Source organism: Piliocolobus tephrosceles, chromosome 21 (genome assembly GCF_002776525.5).
Source record: "Piliocolobus tephrosceles isolate RC106 chromosome 21, ASM277652v3, whole genome shotgun sequence".
In the NCBI taxonomy this organism is placed as follows: Eukaryota; Metazoa; Chordata; class Mammalia; order Primates; family Cercopithecidae; genus Piliocolobus; species Piliocolobus tephrosceles.
In genome coordinates this window covers 13081686-13102024 of record NC_045454.1, presented here as the reverse complement: position 1 = coordinate 13102024, position 20339 = coordinate 13081686, and the positions used below count along the sequence as shown (strand labels likewise).

The window sequence follows — 20339 nt, the reverse complement described above, 5'->3', positions numbered from 1 at the left end:
GCCTGGACTCCCGGGTCTGAGGGAGGAGGGGCTGGGGCCTGGACTCCTGGGTCTGAGGTAGGAGGGGCTGGGGCCTGGACTCCTGGGTCCGAGGGAGCAGGGGCTGGGAGCTTGGACTCCAGTGTCTGAGAGAGGAAGGGCTGGGGTCCTGGACACCTGGGTCTGAGGGAGGAGGGGCTGGGCCTAAACTCCTAAGTCCTCCAGGATGAGGGGAGCTCGCATTTTGGCAATTTGGGGTCTCCAGGAGTACTTAGGTCCCTGCAGCTTGGCTCCTGGTGGGTGTATCTTCAGGGATGAGACCTGTGCTCCCCTCTCGACCTTGGTATCCCTCTCACCTGACCCCACACCCCTCCAGGACCTCAGGCATCTTCCCGACCTCCGCAGTAGCCCAGGGCTCCCAGCTGGTCATCCACGCGGTGGACAGTCTGTTCAATACCACCTTCGTCTGCACAGTCACCAATGCCGTGGGCATGGGCCGCGCTGAGCAGGTCATCTTTGTCCGAGGTGAGTGGGTCTTGGGGGCCGTGTGTGGAGACCTGGGTCTGCTCCCCCAGAGTTCCGCCCTTCAGGATTTGGGGACTGCACTGGGGGAGGCTGCGCCGCCGGCCTGGGAGGGATGCAGACCCGCCTGGCTGAGGGGAGATGAGGGTTGGCCTTCCCCTCATGGCCTCAGACTGGGGTCTGAATTTGGGGTGTCAGGGTAAGTGAAGGCAGCAGAGTTGGGGGTTGAGGACTTTGCTCAGGGTTCCTAGAAAGTAGAGGCCTGGCTAGGGTCCTCACGAAGAGACCCAAGGAAGCTGCCCTGGGCTCCAGCTCCTGAGAAAGACGCACACCTAGAATCAGGCATGCAAACCTCAAAGAGACAGAAACCAAGAGCTCCCACCCTAGAAACACGATCCGGCCCCAAGGCACGGAGCCAAAGAGGAAAAGCGCGAAGCCAGACCATCACCCAGTGATGGAAACTGGGTCAAACTCACAGCTGAAGAGCCACACACCTAGAGGGAGGCCGGGACTGTTAACAGAGCCATGCTCCCTGGGACAGAGAGACCCACAGGCCCCGGAGCTGGGGCCAGAGACAGACCCCTCCTGTCAAAGCCACAGCTGGCAGGACCCACAGCCACAGACACTCCCTGTGCTGGGAAATCCTGTTGCAGAGATGCATCAGAATCCAGACACTCACCTGGATAGTAACCCTGCACATCCAAACCCACTGTCACCAAGACACACACCCAGGAGGACAGTGGCACTGGCCAAGACAGGCTGAACGAAGCCAGATGACAACTGTGACAACTGGAAAGGGCCTTTTTCTTTTTTTTTTTTTTTTTTTTGCGATGGAGTCTTGCTCTGTCGCCCAGGCTGAAGTGCAGTGGCGTGATCTCAGCTCACTGCAACCTCCGCCTCCCGGGTTCAAGCAATTATCCTGCTTCAGCCTCCTGAGTAGCTGGGACTACATGCGCTCACCATCAAGCCCAGCTAAGTTTTGTATTTTTGGTAGAGACAGGGTTTCACCATATTGGTCAGGCTGGTCTCGACCTGCTGACCTCCGGTGATCCACCCGCCTTGGCCTCCGGAAGTGCTGGGATTACAGGCATGAGCCACTGCGCCTGGCCAGAAAGAGACACGCTTACAAACACCCAAGGGCAACGGTCCATGCAGCACACGTGTGCAAACACGCAATGTGCAGGCCCCCCAGAAACATGTCCGAAGTTGTAGGGACAAACTCCCAAACATGCAGACAGAGTAGCCATGGAAGGACGGAAGCAGACTCCTTTACTAGGTCATAATCTTAGAATGTACACACAACCTTGGAGGGACACCCAAGAGAAAACAGACCCCTCTTCAGGAATCCAGATACAGCCAGGGAGATGGGACACCCCTATGGGAAACACTGTCACAGACAGCAAACCCAGAGAGACCGCTGTCCCGCTCTGGGCTCGCCTGACGCGCGAGGATGCGCACGAGTCCCCGGAGGGAGACATCACACAGACACGCTGGGGGCAAAACTAATCCGGGACAGCAACGGCTGCCCATGGAGGAATGTCATCCCTCACTCAGACGGAAAATCAAAAGACATCCTGGGAGAAGCTTGTGCCCGGGAACTCTCCCGAAACTCCCCGAAACTCCTCCAAAACTCTCCAGAAAGTCCGTTAGGGAGATTCTCATTCAACAAATATGTGTTTCCTGTTTGCTAGGCACTCTCGCTGAGGTTAGGAATACAATGGTGAATGAGCCACAGTCCCTGCCCTCAGCAGCACACCCAGGGGAGGGTCAGCTCCACCCACCCAGACAGACACCCAATTGGAAATACACCCCTAACCTCTACCCCACATACACCTGAGAAGCTGATCCCCTGCCCACACACCCAGCAGGTGGCTCCAAGGTCGGAGCCTGCAGAACACAGACGCAGTAGAGAAAGACTCAGCGCTGTGGAAAGACACCCCCACCTCCCCACGACGGTGGCCACGGAGCCACCCCCAGCCGACACCACCATTACAAAGACACGTGCCTACAGATAATGCCTGCAGAAACGTGCGTGCTCCAAGCACACTAGAAATCCCGTCGCAAGCAGTGAGTGCCCCGACAGCCACAGCCAGAGGAGACACACTCAAATCTCCTGGGGTCACTCTTAGAGGGTCTCTGAGCCACGAACCCACATCCAGCCACACACAGAGTCGTCACAGAAACACAGTATGGAGTCCACAGCAGAACGAACATAGGTACATATGCCGCACCGCAGGACAGATCTGTCTTTAGGGAGACTCAGAGAACTTTTTATTTTTAATAGAGACAGGGTCTCATTATGTTGACCAGACTGGCCTTGAACTCCTGGCCTCAAAGCATTCCTTCTGCCTCGGCCTCCCAAAGTGCTGGGATCACAGACATGAGCCACCACATGAGCCTGATTCAGAACTTTCAACCCTAGACACGAACAGACTCAGCTTCGAGTTCCAAAACACCAACGCCACCTCCAGAAACAGAGACCAGCCTCCCGAGATAGGCTCAACCTGGTCCAGTTAGTGACCAGCACTTCCATTACAGAGAAAAATCTGTTTCACTCCTCAACCCAGCATATAGCTACAGACGTCTATACCACCCTACCCCCCGCCAAAAAAAGATTTTATCCTCCTTTTTTTTTTTAATGCTATTTGTGAGTCACTAAGCTGATTTGACAGCCCACTGGGTCATGACCCCCTGTTTGAAAACAACAGAAACAGATGTCCTTCCTGGGTCTCAGCCCCTCCCGTGAGTAGAGGTGTAGAGGTGGGGTCAGGTGTGGGTGAACCCCCCACCCCCGTCTGTCCCAGTTAGGCTTTGCATGCAGGGGTGCGGGAAGTGGAGGTGGGTAGGTTCTGGTTACATTGATTTCTGACCCTGGCTTGGGGCCCAGGAGCCCCATCCCCCTGCTCACACTTCCCTCCTCAGCACTTCATGGCTTCCCCTCTCTCTCCGCCTCCCCCCTCCCTCCCATCCTCCCTGGCTCAACCCCTGCAGGGAGCCACTAAGGAAGTCCTACTGTCCCGGTCTGTGAGAACCCCATTTTACACGCTGGGGGTGAGTGGCCCAGAGAGGAGGCAGCCACGGCACTTGGAATAAATGCTCCCAGCCACTCGAGAGGGCACAATTATCAGGAATCCGTGGCCCTCTGCAGAGAGCTTTGGGATCAGACAGCCTCCCACTGAAATCCAACTGTCCTCCCCCAGGGGGCGTGCCCCCAAGCTCGTCGCTGTGTGAGGATCCCACAGCACATTCAGGGAGGGCTGCGAAGTCAGGTGGCGCCAGGGTCCCGGCCAGTGACCGGGCGGCCAGATCGACTGCATCCGAATAGCCAGCTTCCACTCAGCTACAGCGAGTGCCAGACATGGGAGTTTGGTGTTGCCAGATCTGATTTTTCCCCCCTAAGAGAAACCTGGATTTTTAAGTGAAATCGCCTGATTTTTGAAAGGTTGGCTAGCAATTTAAATTCTGCAAAACGCGAACACCTGGGGACCACTGGTTGGCATCCCCTCCTTGTACAAAGTGGTGCTCAGGCTGTAGTGAAGGGCGGAGGGGCTTCCCCTGCCCCCCACTCCTCTTCCTCCACCATTCTTCTGCTTAGAGTCACCCCCTGATTATGGTCACTCCCGCTCCCTCCCTCCCCGCCTATCCTGCGTCTCCCCCACCCCTCACTCCCCAGAGCTATCCTCATGACCTTGTGTCTCCCTTTCTCTCTCTCTCTCACCCTCCTTCTCTCTCTCCTCAGAAACCCCCAGGGCCTCGCCCCGAGACGTGGGCCCGCTGGTGTGGGGGGCCGTGGGGGGGACACTGCTGGTGCTGCTACTTCTGGCTGGGGGGTCCTTGGCCTTCATCCTGCTGAGGGTGAGGAGGAGGAGGAAGAGCCCTGGAGGAGCAGGAGGAGGAGCCAGCGGCGACGGGGGATTCTACGATCCGAAAACTCAGGTGTTGGGAAATGGGGACCCTGTCTTCTGGACACCAGTAGTCCCTGGTCCCATGGAACCAGATGGCAAGGAGGAGGAGGAGGAGGAGGAGGAGGAAGAGAAGGCAGAGAAAGGCCTCATGTTGCCTCCACCCCCAGCACTCGAGGATGACATGGAGTCCCAGCTGGACGGCTCCCTCATCTCACGGCGGGCGGTTTATGTGTGACCTGGACACAGACAGAGACAGAGCCGGGCCCAGCCCTCCTGCCCCCAACTGGGCCACGCCGGCCTAGGGTTCCAGACTGGTTGGACTTGTTCGTCTGGACAACACTGGAGTGGAACACTGCCTCCCACTTTCCTGGGACTTGGAGGGAGGTGGAACCGCACACTGGACTTCTCCCGTCTCTAGGGCTGCATGGGGAGCCCGGAGAGCTGAGCAGTGGGGATCCGGAGAGGACCCCCGTCCCCAGAGACTTGGTTTTGGCTCCAGCCTGCCCCGGCCCCGTGACACTCAGGAGTTAATAAATGCCTTGGAGGAAAACACTGGGGTGCCTTGTAATACATCAGACCCCCTCTTTGGGTGGTGGGGAAAGAGGGGGTGGGACAGGGACTCCCAGGTCCCAGGGCTGGGAAGAGCCAATCCACGTCCCCGGGGAATGAGAGCCTGGAAGGGGTTAGACTGGGGAAGGCTGTGGGGCTCGGACCACTTGGATCCTTGAAAGACGCATTGGACGGCCGAGAACCGTGAGGCTCGTGGAACTAGGATTCAGGTCACTGGACTGGGCTCAGAGGCCTGGACATTTGGACTTCTGAGTCCCAGGACAGAGGCTGCCTTTCTGGATGGTGTGGCCAGACCGGTCGGAGGCCGGAGCTCTCCGGACTCCTGGACCCTCGGGTGCAGGTGGGGGTGGGGAGAGCAGGGGCTCAGTCAGGTTCCTGCGTCCTGAGAGAATGGGAGGCCAGAGGGCTGTGATCCAATGGAGCCTCAGACCTCAACTCCCCCAGGTTGCTGGGGGTCTCGGGAGGGGAGGGCTGCTCCCCACTCCCATTCTTAGGGACCCTAAGGGCATGGGGCAGGCAGGGGGTGCTGGGGAAGTCCCACCTCTGGCCACCCCCACTGTGGCTTCCCCCACCTGCTTCTCCATCCTTGCCCCCAGGGATCACCCCAAGGGACTTTTCAGTGACTCCCTGGGAGTGGCGGCAGCTCCCTCCAGCTCAACTGGAAAAGCAAAGACAGACGGGGTCCTTGAACTCCCAGGCTCAGTAAGGGGCAGGTTTTTACCCGTGTCACCTCTGCTCTCCCAAGCCTCCGTGCCTCCTCTGTAACACAGGGCGGGTGTTCACATCGGCCCCACAAGGCTGTCACGGGACCCAGTAAGGACATGCCTGTGATGCCCTCATGCAGCCTCGTCGACCTCCACAGACCCCACCAAGCCCTGTGCCAGGCGGTGCTGGGGCTGCAGCTATGACCTGCACAGACCCAGTCCCGTCCTCCGGTGCGCATTGCCATGATGGCCACAAGAATAGCAGCAGTATGTTTAGGATGAAAGTGTGTGTGTGGGCCGAGGGGCAGTCTCTCACTCCCCCACCCGCTGAAGCCCTCCAGAGGATGTCAGGCTGTGGAACGGGAGCAGTGAAGATCCGATAGTCCAGCGTCCTCTGGAAGCTTCCTCCTCTTCTGCAGAGTGAGGCTGATGCGTGCGTGACCCCCATGGGCTCTTCCATACGTGTTATTGTCTGTACTTGCCCGGTTGTTCATTGTCTGTACTCGCCCACCCACCGCACCCGGGCAACAGGAGGGCAGGGGCGGGGAATTGTGTCCGCCTGGCACACAGTGGATCCTTCAGTGCCATGCTGGGTCGTCCTTACACACCCACCAAACACCTACTGTGTGCCAGACCTCGGGCGCATGGTCTAGTGTGAAAATTGGCAAGTAAACAGGTAGCTGCTCCAAAAACTCTTCCATTAGGGAAGACTTGAGATATGGAAATAGGAAGTGCTAGGAAGGAAGGAGAGGGCCAGGAGCACACGGGCTTCTCGACCCCTTTTCCTGTCTTGTGTTTTTGTTTTGTTTTGTTGTTCTGTTTTGTTTTTGAGATGGTATCTTGCTCTGTTACCCAGGCTGGAGTGCAGTGGTGCGATCTCGGCTCACCGCACCCTCCACCTCCCAAGTTCAAGCAATTCTCCTGTTTCAGCCTCTGAGTAACGCGCCCAGCCATTCTTTTTTTTTTTTTTTTAAGAAGTGGGGTGGTCTCCCTATATTACCCAGACTGGGCTCAAACTCTTGGGCTCAAGCGATCGATCCTGCCACTTCAGCCTCCAAAAGTGCTGGGATGACAGGTGCGAGCCACTGTGCCTGGCCCCCAGCTAATTTTGTTTTTTGAGACGGAGTTTCACTCTCGTTGTCCAGGCTGGAGTGCAATGGGGCAATCTTGTCTCACAGCAACCTCCGCTTCCTGGATTCAAGCGATTCTCCTGCCTCAGCCTCCTGAGTAGCTGGGATTTTATGCACCACCGCGCCCGGCTAATATTTTGTATTTTTAGTAGAGACAGGGTTTCTCCATGTTGATCAGGCTGGTCTCAAACTCCCGACCTCAGGTGATCCACCCACCTCGGCCTCCCAAAAGGCTGGGATTACAGGTGTGAGCCACCACGCCCGGCCGGCCCCCGGCTAATTTTTTAAATTTTTTCTAGAGATGAGGTCTTGTGCTCGTCACCCTGGCTGATCTTGAACAATCCGTGCGCCTTGGCCTCCCAAAGCACTGGGATTACAGACGTCAGTCACTGCGCCCGGCTCTAACCCCTTTCCTGATAAGCGGAAGGAGATTCTAGTCCCCAGAGGTGATTCTTGATCCCAGAATTCTGCTCCCGTATTCTCTGCCTTCTAGCCGCCCCGGTCTTGTCTCCTCTTATCTCCCCACTCCCCCGCCTCATTCTGCCCCAGCTACATGGTCTACTTGCTGTTCTTTAAAAACAACACAAGCCAGGCCGAGCATGGCATAATCCCAGCACATTGGGAGGCCAAGGTGGGAGGATCACTTGAGCCCAGGAGTTCAACACCAGCCTGGGCAACACGGCAAAACCCCATCTCTACAAAAAATTAACAAACAAACAAATAAAGCTGGGCCTGGCAGCACATGCCTGTAGTTCCAGTCACTCCAGAGGGTGAGGTGGGAGGATCACTTGAGCCCGGGAGATTGAGGCTACAGTTGGCGGTGATCATGCCACTGCACTCTAGGCTGGGTGACAAAGCAAGACCATCTCAAAAAAAGCCATAAAGCCCTACAAGCCTCCTGCAGGGCCTCTGGCTGTTTGCGCTGCCTGTGATGCCCCCGGACACTCTCATGACTCATCCCCGGCATCTCTTTCAAGTCCTCGCTCATTTGTCACCTTACAGGAAGGTAGAGGCCCTCCCACTACCTTTGGGGACCCCACCTTGCACCTCCTATCACTTCCGCACTCTGTATTTTTGTATCCCCCGTGACTTACTCCCATCTGGCATGTGAACTATTGTACTGGTTTGCTTACTGTTGGCCTCCCTGCCCAACCAGGATCAAAGTTCCATGAAGGTAGACACTTTGTATGTATGTTTTGTTCTCCAGTCGTCTCCCATGCGAGGCACACATCCTCGCTCCTTCCTCATGCTCAGCAGATTGAGTTGAATGAAATAATGTCCCCTGCCCGTGGGAGAGGACATAGACAGGCAGGCGATGACTTGGGGTGGGGATGGTAGCTTGGAATAAGGAGCTGTGGCTTCCTCCTGGAGACCCCCTCACGCTGTCCCTCTCCTTGCAGAGACCCCCAACACAGCAGGCGCAGGGGCCACGGGCGGCATCATCGGGGGCATCATCGCCGCCATCATTGCGACTGCTGTGGCCGCCACGGGCATCCTTATCTGCCGGCAGCAGCGGAAGGAGCAGACGCTGCAGGGGGCAGAGGAGGACGAAGAGTAAGTGATGGGCCCTGTGACGGGGAAAGGGAGAGGGGTGTAAGAACTGAGGAGTATGGGGTAGGGGTCAGGGTGGCAGAAAATTCTCCATAATGACTGTGTGAAACAGACAGACCTAAAGGAACTGGGATCTAAATGGAGTAGGGAGGTATGGGTTTCTCTCTGCCATAAAGTATGGCATTTATTTTAAAAATGAGCCGGGGGCCAGGCACAGTGGCTTACACCTGTCATCCCGGCACTTTTGGAGGCTGGAGTGGGGGCATCCATCGCGTGAGCCCAGGAATTGGAGCCCAGTCTGGGTAACATAGGAAGACCACCCCCCTCTACCAAAAAAAAAAAAAAAAAAACAGCCACGCATGGTGGCTCTGACCACTCTGTTCTATGAAGACTCATCAGAGCCCAGGCTCCTACTACATTTTTTGGGCTTTTTTGTTTGTTTGGTTTTTGGGTTTTGGGTTTTTTTTGAGACGGAGTCTTGCTCTGTCACCGAGGCTGGAGTGCAGTGACGCGATCTCGGCTCACTGAAAGCTCCGCCTTCTGGGTTCAAGCCATTCTCCTGCCTCAGCCTCCGGAGTAGCTGGGATTACAGGTGCCGGCCACCACGCCTAGCTAATTTTTTGGATTTTTAGTAGAGACAGGATTTCACTGTGTTAGCCACGATGGCAGGATCCACCCTCCTCAGCCTCCCAAAGTGCTGGGATTACAGGCGTGAGCCACTGTGCCTGGCCGAGTTTTTAATAAAAGAAGAAAGTGCAGTTCCTAAATTGTCATGGAGAATTTACATTAACATAACATAAGCTATTGATTGGCTATCCATTGCTCTTTTTATCACAAATTCCAGAAACCTGAAGATAAAGAGTAACACCGGTCAGGCAGGGTGGGTCAGGCAGGGTGGCTCACACCTGTAATCCCAGAACTTTGCTTTGTTTTTGTTTTTGTCTGAGATGGAGTCTCACTCTGTCACCCAGGCTGGAGTGCTGTGGCTCCATCTCAGCTCACTGCAACCTCCACCTCCCAGGTTCCAGTGATTCTCCTACCTCAGCCTCCCGAGTAGCTAGAACTACAGGCTCCCGCCACCACGCCCAGCTAATTTTTGTATTTTTAGTAGAGACAAGGTTTCACCATGTTGGCCAGGCTGGTCTCGAATTCCTAACCTCAGGTGATCCGCCCACCTCAGCCTCCCAAAGTGCTGGGATTACGGGTGTGAGCACCATGTCTGGCCCACAATTATTTTAATAAAAAAGACAAGAGGCAGATCCTACATTGTTATCGAAAATTTACATTAAAATAACATAAGCTATTGATTGGCTATCCATTGCTCTTTTTATCACGAATTCCAGAAACCTGGAGATAACCCAGCAGTTTGTTTTGTTTTTGTTTTTGTTTAAGATGAAGTCTCACTCTGTCGCCCAGGCTGGAGTGCCAAGGCGCGATCTCGGCTCACTGCAACCTCTGCCTCCCAGGTTCAAGGGATTCTCCAGCCTCAGCCTCTCCAGTAGCTGGGATTACAGGTGCGCACCACCACTCCCGGCTAATTTTTGTATTTTCAGTAGAGACGGAGTTTCACCATGTTGACCAGGCTGCTCTCGAACTCCTCACCTCAAGTGATCCGCCCGCCTCGGCCTCCCAAAGTGCTAAGATCACAAGCATGAGCCACCGAGCCTGGCCAATCCCAGCACTTTGGAAGGCCAAGGCTCTTGTTGCTGGTGGTTCAAGACCAGACTAAGCATCAAAGTGAGACACCATCTGTAAAAAAATAAAACAAAATTAGCCAAGCATAGTGGTGCATGCCTGTGGTCCCGGGTCCTCAGGAGGCTGGGGTGGGAGGTCACTTGACTCAGGAGCTGAAGCCTGCAATGAGTTATGATCATGTCACTGCACTCTAGCCTCGGTGATAGAGCAAGACCCTGTATCTTAAAAAATAAAAGACCCGGCCCGGCGCGGTGGCTCAAGCCTGTAATCCCAGCACTTTGGGAGGCCGAGACGGGCCGAGATCTCCTGATCACGAGGTCAGGAGATCGAGACCATCCTGGCTAACGTGGTGAAACCCCATCTCTACTAAAAAAAAAAAAAAGACAAAAACTAGCCGGGCGAGGTGGCGGGCGCCTATAGTCCCAGCTCCTCGGGAGGCTGAGGCAGGAGAATGGCGTAAACCCGGGAGGCGGAGCTTGCAGTGAGCTGAGATCCGGCCACTGCACTCCAGTCCGGGCGACAGAGTGAGAGTCCGCCTCAAAAATAAATAAATAAATAAATAAATAAATAAATAACTGACTGAAAGGCCGGGCGCAGTGGCTCACGCCTGTAATCCCAGCACTTTGGGAGGCCGAGGCGGGCGGATCACGAGGTCGGGAGATCAAGACCATCCTGGCTAACACGGTGAAACCCCGTCTCTACTAAAAACACACACAAAAATTAGCCGGGCGTGGTGGCAGGCGCCTGTAGTCCCAGCTACTCGGGAGGCTGAGGCAGGAGAATGGCATGAACCCAGGAAGCGGAGTTTGCAGTGAGCCGAGATCACGCCACTGCAATCCAGCCTGGGCAACAGAGCGAGACTCCGTCCCAAAAAAAAAAAAAAAAAAGACTGGGCATGGTGCCTCACACCTGTAATCCCAGCACTTTGGGAAGCCAACGCAGGTAGATGACTTGAGCTTGGGAATTCGAGACCAGCCTGGGCAACATGGCGAAACCTGTCTCTACAGAAAAAATACAAAAATTGCCCAGACATGGTGGCCCGTGCCTGAAGTCCCAGCTACTTGGGTGGGCTGAGGTGGGGGTGGGGGCATGTGGAGGCTGCAGTGAGCTATGATCACACCATTGTACTCCAGTCTAGCCAACAGACTGAGATCTTGCAAAAAAGAAAAAGAAAAATAGCTCAGAGCAGTCTGAGGTATGTGAGGTATGCAAAATTTGTGTTTTTGAGACGGGGCCTCACTCTGTCCCTCAGGCTGAAGTTCACTGGTACAATCTGAGCTCACTGCAACCTTCGCCTCCTGGACTCAACCAGTCTTCCTACCGCAGCCTCCCAAGGAAATGGGACCACAGACACGTCCCACCACACCTAGCTAGTTTTTGTATTTGTGTAGAGACAGGGTTTTGCCATGTTGCCCAGGCTGGTCTTGAACTCCTGACCTCAGGTGATCCGCCCGCCTCGGCCTCCCAAAGTGCTGGGATTACAGGCGTGAGCCACCACGCCCGGCCCAACACAGATCTTTTCTCCCTCCCAGAGCTCACAGTGAGGCATGGTAATTATAAATGACATCTCTAGTACAAATTCAGTAGGTGCCCCGAGGGGGAAGTACACCTAGGTATGCCCATGGAACAGGAATTCCTGATCCGCTGGGGAAACCTGAAGGCTTCCAGGAAAAAAAGGAATTCATGGAACGAATAAAAACTCTTACTCCAGGCAAGAAAAGGGGGCAGGGGAAAGGGAGACCCAGGCAAAAGGAATAGCATGTGCCGTAACGCTGGAGTCTGAGGGGTTCTCAGGTCTTAGTCTCCACTTGACCTACTTCCTACCCCACAGCCTAGAGGGACCTCCCTCCTACAAGCTGCCGACCCCAAAAGCAAAGCTGGAGAAGCAGGAGATGGTGAGCACTTTTCCCTGGAGCCCAAGCTATCCCCACCTCCACACCCACCCCAGGGCTGGGAGGGGCCTTGCAGGGAGAGGCTGGCTGGGTGGTGGGGGCAGTTCCTGACCTCCCCGCCCCTCTCTGCTGCAGCCCTCCCAGCTCTTCACTCTGGGGGCCTCGGAGCACAGCCCACTCAAGACCCCCTACTTTGACGCTGGCGCCTCATGCACTGAGCAGGTAGGAGCTCATGGGAAGACAAAGGTGGGCTGGGGGTCTGGGTTGAAGGGCCAGGGGTCAGGCCTGGCAGAAGAGGTCAAAGACTAAAGGTCATAACTCAAGGTCAAGGGTGTGTCCCTGGCTGGTGCTTAATGCATCGAGATGTGTTCAGGATTCCGTGGGGGAGGTCAGGGGTGAGAACGCCCAAGGTCACAAGGTTAGAATTTAAAGTCACTTGGGCGCGGTGGCCTATAATCCCAGCACTTTGGGAGGCTGAGGCAGGAGGATCACTTGGGGTCAGGAGTTCCAGACCAGCCTAGACAACATGATGAAACCCCGTCTCTACTCAAAATACACAAAATTAGTCAGGTATGGTGGTACAAGCCTGTAATCTTAGCTACTCAGGAGGCTGAGGCGGAAGAATCACATGAACCCAGGAGGCCGAGGTTACAGTGAGCTAAGATCACACCACTGCACTCCAGCGTGGGCAACAGAGCAAGAGTCCATCTCAAAAAAATAAATAAAAACAAAAAAATAAAATCACCTGAGCCGGGCGTGGTGGCTCTGGTGTATAATTCCAGTACTTTGGGAGGCCAAGGGAGCTGGACCCCTTGAGCCTAGGCGCTCGAGACCAGCGTGGGCAACATGGGCTGCCCAGCAACATTTTGTATCTACAAAAATACAGAACTTACCTGGGTGTGGTGGCAAATGCCTGTAGGCCGAGGTGGGCAGATTGCTTAAGCCCAGGTGGTTGGGGCTGTGCCACCAAACTCCAGCTCAGAGTGAGACCCTGTCTCAAAAACAAAAAAAAAAGGAAAAGTCACTAGGTCAACAAAAATTGATTATCTGGCTGGGCGTGGTGGCTCACACCTGTAATCCTAGCTACTCAGGAGGCTGAAGCAGGAGAATCGCTTGAACCCGGGAGGCAGAAGTTGCGATGAGCTGAGACCATGCCACTGCACTCTAGCCTGGGCAACAGAGCGAGACTCCGTCTCAAAAAAAAATAATAATAAAAAAAAGAAAAGAAAAAGGCGGGGCGCAATCGCTCACGCCTGTAATCCCAGCACTTTGGGAAGCCAAGGCAGGTGAATCACCTGAGGTCAGGAGTTCAAGACCATCCTGGCCAACATGGTGAAACCCTGTCTCTACTAAAATTACAAAAATTAGCTGGGCGTGGTGGCGGGAGCCTGTAATCCCAGCTACTCGGGAAGCTGAGGCAGGAGAATCGCTTGGACCTGGGAGGTGGAGGTTGTAGTGAGCCGAGATTGCGCCATTGCACTCCAGCCTGGGAGAGAGGAGCGAAACTCCGTCTCAAAAAAATAATAATAAAAAAAATAGAATGAAAACAAATTGATTATCTACATTTGCTGGATACCATCCCTGAAGCTGGGAAAAGACAAATCAAGTCACTCCCCTCAGTGGTCTACTGGAGGTCAGGGGTCACTGAGGTTGTGCTCAAGGTTCAAAGGGCCGTTTAGAGCCCAAGGTTAAGTACTTGAGGCTAAGACTGAGGTGAAAGTTCATGGGGAAAGATTTGCAGAGATCGAGGGACAAAGGTGAGCCCCAGGATTAACAGGGTGAGTTGCGTGCGCTGGGCTTTGGGTTAGGGAAGGGCCGAATGAATGTCCCCGTGCAATATGGCCTCATGGACAAGGAGTGAGGTGGCATCTTGTTGGCATGGGGAGAGAGTGGTCAGGATTTTGGGGTCAAGAGCAGATTGGTAATCTGTGTCATGCGTAGGAAGTGATCTTGAGTTCTGTCCCCTCTCTACCTCCAGGAAATGCCTCGATACCATGAATTGCCCACTTTGGAAGAGCGGTCAGGACCCTTGCACCCTGGAGCCACAAGCCTGGGGTCCCCCATCCCGGTGCCTCCAGGGCCACCTGTTGTGGAAGACGTTTCCCTGGATCTAGAGGATGAGGAGGGGGAGGAGGAGGAAGAGTATCTGGATAAGATCAATCCCATCTACGATGCTCTGTCCTACAGCAGCCCCTCTGATTCCTACCAGGGCAAAGGCTTTGTCATGTCCCGGGCCATGTACGTGTGAGCTGCCACGCGCCTGGCGTCTCACATCTCACCTGTTGATCCCTTAGCTTTCTTGCCAAGGATCTAGTGCCCCCTGACCTCTGGCCAGGCCACTGTCAGTTAACACACGTGCATCCCATTTGTGATTTCTACCTTGGTGGCTCCACTATGACCCCTAATCCATGAGCCCAGAGAAACTCACCATGATAATGGAATCCTGGCCACCTTATCCCATGAGGCGGGAGGTGGGGAAGGTGCTTCTGCACAACCTCTGATCCCAAGGACTCCTCTCCCAGACTGTGACCTTAGACCATACCTCTCACCCCCCACCAATGCCTCGACTCCCCCAAAATCACAAAGAAGACCCTAGACCTATAATTTGTCTTCAGGTAGTAAATTCCCAATAGGTCTGCTGGAGTGGGCGCTGAGGGCTCCCTGCTGCTCAGACCTGAGCCCTCCAGGCAGCAGGGTCCCACTTACCCCCTCCCCACCCTGTTCCCCAAAGATGGGAGAGAGGGGATTCCCCAGCCCAACGCAGAGTTTTCCCAGCACCCTCCTGTAAGCAGAAGTCTCAGGGTCCAGATCCTTCCCTGAGCCCCCATCCCCACCCCAATTCCTGCCTACCGAGCAAGCAGCCCCAGCCTAGGGCCAGACAGTGTGAGCCTCATACAGACTGTGCCTTGACGCCCCCAGCCTTGGGAGAAGAATTTACTGTTAACCTGGAAGACTACTGAATCATTTTACCCTTGCCCAGTGAAATAGGACCTAAATGTCTCCCTTTCGGGGGAAAGTGGGTCACCTGGATTGGGGGTAGGGATTGATACTGTTTTGCAAACTACATTTCCTACAAAATATGAATTTATACTTTGACCAGAACTTGCGTTTTCTGTGGGATGTGAAGGGGATGGGGTGAGACATGAAGGGGAATGAAGAAGGAGGCTAAGGGCTTAAGAGAATCAGTGAACTAGGGGTCGAAAGTTAAAGACAAAAAGTGACCAAAGATACAAAATAAGAATTGAGAGAGTAATGAGCAAAAACCTATCAATCAAAAAATGTTGAGTAATGGAATGGGGAGGGGTCCAGGGCATGCTGCTTAATGAACATGAATAATTGCAACAGCAGTATGATGAATGGAACAAAGATAAAAACAGCAACTGGCCAGGTGCAGTGGCTCATGCCTGTAATTCCAGCACTTTGGGAGACTGAGGAGGGAAGATCGATTGAGTCCAGGAGTTAAGAGACCAGTCTGGGAAACACAGTGAGACCCTGCCTCTACAAAAGTTAGCCAGGCTTGATGGCACGCACCTGTGGTCTCAGCTACTCTGGAGGCTAAGGTGGGAGTATCGACTGAGGCCATAAGTTCAAGGCTGCAGTGAGCTATGATGGCGCCACTGCACTCCAGACTGGACGACAGAGTCCAGCCCTGTGTCTAAAAAAAATAAAAATTAAAAAAAGAGTATCAAAACTATGAGGCTCAAGTTTTATGGATAAATGGCAAGCAAAAATAGATCAAAGGCAAAATCATGAATAATGTTGTAATAGGAGCCCAAGGCATGACGGGTAATAAACCTGAATGAAGGAGCCAGAGGCAGAGTGATGAATAATGAAAAAATAGGGACCGGGGGCAAGGGAGGTAACGGACAGGAGTTCATGGATCCAAAACATGATGGCTAATTAGAGAAGGGCCGGAAGAACGATGAAAGTGAGCAGGCTGCTGGAGCTAAAAGTAGTCCGGGCAATGAAGCTCAAATGAATGGGGCAGAGGCACGATGGGTAATGGGAGAGGAATGAATGGGCCAAAGATAGAAGCCGCAGTGACGCGAGGAACAAGAGGCATGATGGGTAACGAAAGGGGTGGGTCTAAGAGGTGATGAGGGCATTGTGGGTAACGAGGAGCAGCGCAGGGTTCTCAGAACAGATTACAATTCTCCCGAGGCACTCTGGGAAGGGCCAGCACTTCCGGTTTTAGGTCAGCTACTCCGGACCAGAGGTGGGGTGGGTGCCCCACTGCCGCGGTGCCTGGTGGGACGCGAGGCCTGACCTTGCTGCCTAGCCGTCTCTGCGGCGCAACCCACCTTTACCTGTCCTTCGACCCTGGAACGTTAGCCAATGAGAGTACTAAGCTGATACGCCACCAAGGTCGGCCCCCGTACACATTGGAGCCAATCAAAATGCTGCAAGGGTCAAAGCCGACCAATTATCACAGCAACTTCGCCGCGGGGCGGAATCAAAAGAGGGCCTCCTCCAGGAGAGAGGCGGGGCGATGCCTCAGCGGGCGTGGCAAAATGCGCAGCACACACCAATGGCGGGCTAGCACCGGAACCCGCGGCGACGCGAGCCAATAGGCGTAAGCGCGGTGAGCCAATGAGAAGGGCGAGAGGTGCGCCGTGGACCTGCCTGCGAGTGAGAACCAATACAAAAGGACAGTTAGGAAAAGTGGGCGGGACTTTATTCAGAAATCCAATGGGAAGACCGAGTCTTGACGCTGGTGGGCGGGCCTCAGGGCACACTAAACCAATGGGCTAGGCGGGGCGGGGAGACGGTGGTGGCGGCGGCGGCAGCGGGTTCGGTTGCGCGTGGCGCACGGGGTAGGAGCGGAGCCCAGGCCGGGAGCAGGCGCCGCCGCCAGTGAGAACCGGGGCCCGGAGCCGGGTGGGGATTTGCTGGGGCTGAGCCTGGGGCGCACGGGCCCTGACCTCCGCCCTCTGACCTCTCCCCTAGCAGGCGACCATGGGGAACGTGTTGGCCGCCAGCTCGCCGCCCGCAGGGCCGCCACCGCCGCCTGCGCCGGCCCTCGTGGGGCTGCCGCCACCTCCGCCCTCGCCGCCGGGCTTCACGCTGCCACCGCTGGGAGGCGGCCTGGGCGCCGGCACCAGTACGAGTCGAGGTTCGGAACGGACCCCCGGGGGTGCAACCGCCAGCGCCGCAGGGGCCGCCGAGGATGGGGCCTGCGGCTGTCTGCCCAACCCGGGCACATTCGAGGAGTGCCACCGGAAGTGCAAGGGTGAGGGGCGACCGGCCCCCGCGGGGCTGCGATGGTCCGGATATCGGGGGAAAGGGGAGGACACTGGGGACTTTGGGATTTGGCGCGCACCGTTGGAATTATTCAACAGCACTAGGAGGTGACGTTGGGATCGAATGGTGGAACGTTGGACTTGGGGCTTAGAATGATGGAATCAAATGGTGGAAACGGGGTGGAATGTCATAGCAGTAGAGAAAAGCCTTAGGGACCTCAGGAGCCCCGGGATCAGCCAAGCCAGACTTCTCTTGTTATCGGGAACGCAACTGAGGCCCAAGGTCACGGTGTCAGCAAGGTTCCGTGGGGGTGGAACCCAAAGCCTCCGGATCCCAGCCTGGAGCAATCAGAGTAGTAATAGTGGTAGAGGTTTATGGAGTTCTATTTTGGTGTTCATTATATGTTAACTCATTAGATCCTTGGGCCAATTCTATGTGGTGAGGGTCCCATCTTAGAGATGGTGAGTTTGACCTAAAGTTGCTCAACTTGGTGGCAGTGAGATTTGAGCAGGCAAAGGCCCTGGCCCTGTCTAACTAGGCTGCACTGCCTCTTTACAGGTGGAAGCCTTTGTGAGATGTTCTGCTGTGGGTCTCTGGAGCGAGCTGGGGACAGTAGGGAAGGAAGAGATGAGAGTTGGTGTGGGGTTGGGGTGGAGTGTGACAGCGTTTCTTTTCTCCAGAGCTGTTTCCCATTCAGATGGAGGGTGTCAAGCTCACAGTCAACAAAGGGTTGAGTAACCATTTCCAGGTGAGCCTTTCTGGTCTCCTTACCCACCAGAGATTGTCCCCACCATCCCCCTCCCTGCATCCGCACACTCGTCCCCTTACTCCTCCCTCAAGAACTGGGCTCCCTGATACTTGAAAAGACTCAGAGATACAGTGTATGCCAGACTACTCAGTTTGGAATCCAGAGGTACTGTCTCCCCATAGCAGCTAGGCTGGAGTCAAGGAACAGGTATGTGGGCCTATTGGCAGCACCTCCTTTCTCTGAGTCTCTTAGTCAGGCCGTGCCTCCCAGTCTTCATCCCTGCCCAGCCCAGAGACCTTCTCGTTGCCCCCTTCAGTGGGCAAGCCCATCTGTCCAGCATCCTCACAGCCCTCGCTCTCCTCCCAGGTGAACCACACAGTAGCCCTCAGCACAATCGGGGAGTCCAACTACCACTTCGGGGTCACGTACGTGGGGACAAAGCAGCTGAGTCCTACCGAGGTGAGCTTCCTTTCTCATCCGTTCGTTGTATCTTTCTAATAACAAACGTGTAGCCAGATGCCACGCTAAGACTGGCGTCATCAGGAACAGGTCCCGGCTGCCGAGAGCTTGGAGATGGGGACTGCAGCTCTCCGAGGTGTAGTGGAACACGAGCAATTCCTTCATCCAGCAGACATCCGCCAGACCCCTGCTGTCTGCCTGGCCCCATGCTGAGCAATGCTGGGGGTGTGACCACGGCCGCACTCTCACTAGACAGCGATGACCCAGGGTGGAAAGAGCTGAGCTGTAGATCATGCAGAACTCTGAATGCCAGACGAGGCTTTGGACTTTCTCTAGGGCGTTGTGGAGAGTCATGGCATGGTTTGGTCAAGGGAAAGACGTGGTCCACAGGTTCCCGCTGTAGAAATCTCTCTTTAGAAGCATCTCTGGGGCGGCCATGTAGGGGCTAGTTATTAGGAAGGGCAAAACTGGAGGCGTGGACAGGGTGTGGGGGACTGAATGAGGTCTCTGCTTCTATCGTTTCCCTTCAGTAAATGAGTTTATTCTGCAAACCTTCATTGCACAACATACTCTGTGCCCAGCCCTGTGTTGGCACACATGACTGAAAGCCATGGGACTCACCAGTGGGGCAGAGGACAGAGCTGTTCCCAGAGAGTAACAAGCCAGGATGGGCAGGGCTGACATGGGGGAACCCAAAGGTAGGGGAGCCTAACTCAACCTAGGTGGTCAGAGAGGACTTCATGGAGGAGGGGACCCCCATCCGAGGCTTTCTGACCCTGGGCTTCTCACCCTGGCCCACCTCACCTACTTCCACAGTGTGCGACCTCTGACCCCTGCCCTTCTCTCTGCCTCACAGGCGTTCCCTGTACTGGTGGGTGACATGGACAACAGCGGCAGCCTCAACGCTCAGGTCATTCACCAGCTGGGTCCCGGCCTCAGATCCAAGATGGCCATCCAGGTGAGTGGGGCACGGAGGCTGCTGCTCCCCTCGGCCACCGTGAGCAAGGAGCCGCCCTCACACCCCCTCCTCCCCACAGACCCAGCAGTCGAAGTTTGTGAACTGGCAGGTGGACGGGGAGTATCGGGGCTCTGACTTCACAGCAGCCGTCACCCTGGGGAACCCAGACGTCCTCGTGGGTTCAGGTAAGAGGCGGAGGGCTTGGAGAGTGGTCACAAAACTACAGTTCTGGCTTTCCCAGCAAATCCACCCTTTCTGTGAACCTCCTTTTCTACCATTGGAGAAGTGGTTGAGCAGGAGTGATTTTGAAACATCAGGCAATATACTATAGGGGGTGAGATAGTTCAGAGCCAGCGCAGTCTTTTTTTTTTTTTTTTTGAAATGGAGTCTTGCTTTGTCACCCAGGTTGGATTGCAGTGGCCACGATCTTGGCTCACTGCAACCTCTATCTCCTGGGTTCATGCAATTCTCCTGCCTCAGCCTCCCGAGTAGCTAGGATTACAGGCATGCGCCACCACGCCTAGCTAATTTTTATATTTTTAGTAGAGACAGGATTTCACCATATTGGTCAGGCTGGTCTTGAACTCCTGACCTCAAGTCAGGATCCACCCACCTCAGCCTCCCAAAGTGCTGGGACTACAGGCATGAGCCGCCACGCCCGGCCAATCAGTGTAGTCTTAACGGAGATTTTCTTTTGTATTAAAAAATTTTTTGGCTGGGCGCGGTGGCTCAAGCCTGTAATCCCAGCACTTTGGGAGGCCGAGACGGGCGGATCACGAGGTCAGGAGATCGAGATCATCCTGGCTAACACGGTGAAACCCCGTCTCTACTAAAAAATACAAAAAACTAGCCGGGCGAGGTAGCAGGCACCTGTAGTCCCAGCTACTGGGGAGGCTGAGGCAGGAGAATGGCGTAAACCCGGGAGGCGGAGCTTGCACTGAGCTGAGATCCGGCCACTGCACTCCAGCCTGGGTGACAGAGCGAG

At 55.1% G+C, this 20339-nt stretch overlaps 2 protein-coding genes across 4 annotated transcripts in view; both read left to right on the top strand.

Moving 5' to 3' along the window:
- Positions 1 to 15044, top strand: part of NECTIN2 (nectin cell adhesion molecule 2) — a 41713-nt gene extending 26669 nt beyond the window's left edge. The window contains exons 5-9 of one of the 2 annotated variants that reach the window (XM_023194448.2): positions 356 to 504; positions 8211 to 8364; positions 11888 to 11951; positions 12084 to 12170; positions 13927 to 15044. In XM_023194448.2, the coding sequence (XP_023050216.1) occupies positions 356 to 504; positions 8211 to 8364; positions 11888 to 11951; positions 12084 to 12170; positions 13927 to 14196 (724 nt within the window). In that variant the 3' untranslated portion in view covers positions 14197 to 15044. Of the gene's footprint in view, positions 1 to 355; positions 505 to 4240; positions 4959 to 8210; positions 8365 to 11887; positions 11952 to 12083; positions 12171 to 13926 lie in introns of those variants that run through there. The other variant, XM_023194449.2, reaches the window with a different exon arrangement.
- Positions 15045 to 16691: 1647 nt separating this feature from the next.
- Positions 16692 to 20339, top strand: part of TOMM40 (translocase of outer mitochondrial membrane 40) — a 13721-nt gene continuing 10073 nt past the window's right edge. Inside the window, exons 1-6 of one of the 2 annotated variants that reach the window (XM_023194443.1) lie at positions 16692 to 16802; positions 16896 to 17178; positions 17870 to 17937; positions 18304 to 18396; positions 19253 to 19354; positions 19434 to 19539. In XM_023194443.1, coding sequence (XP_023050211.1) covers positions 16905 to 17178; positions 17870 to 17937; positions 18304 to 18396; positions 19253 to 19354; positions 19434 to 19539 — 643 coding nt within the window. In that variant the 5' untranslated portion in view covers positions 16692 to 16802; positions 16896 to 16904. The remainder of the gene's footprint in view (positions 16803 to 16895; positions 17179 to 17869; positions 17938 to 18303; positions 18397 to 19252; positions 19355 to 19433; positions 19540 to 20339) is intronic. The other variant, XM_023194444.1, reaches the window with a different exon arrangement.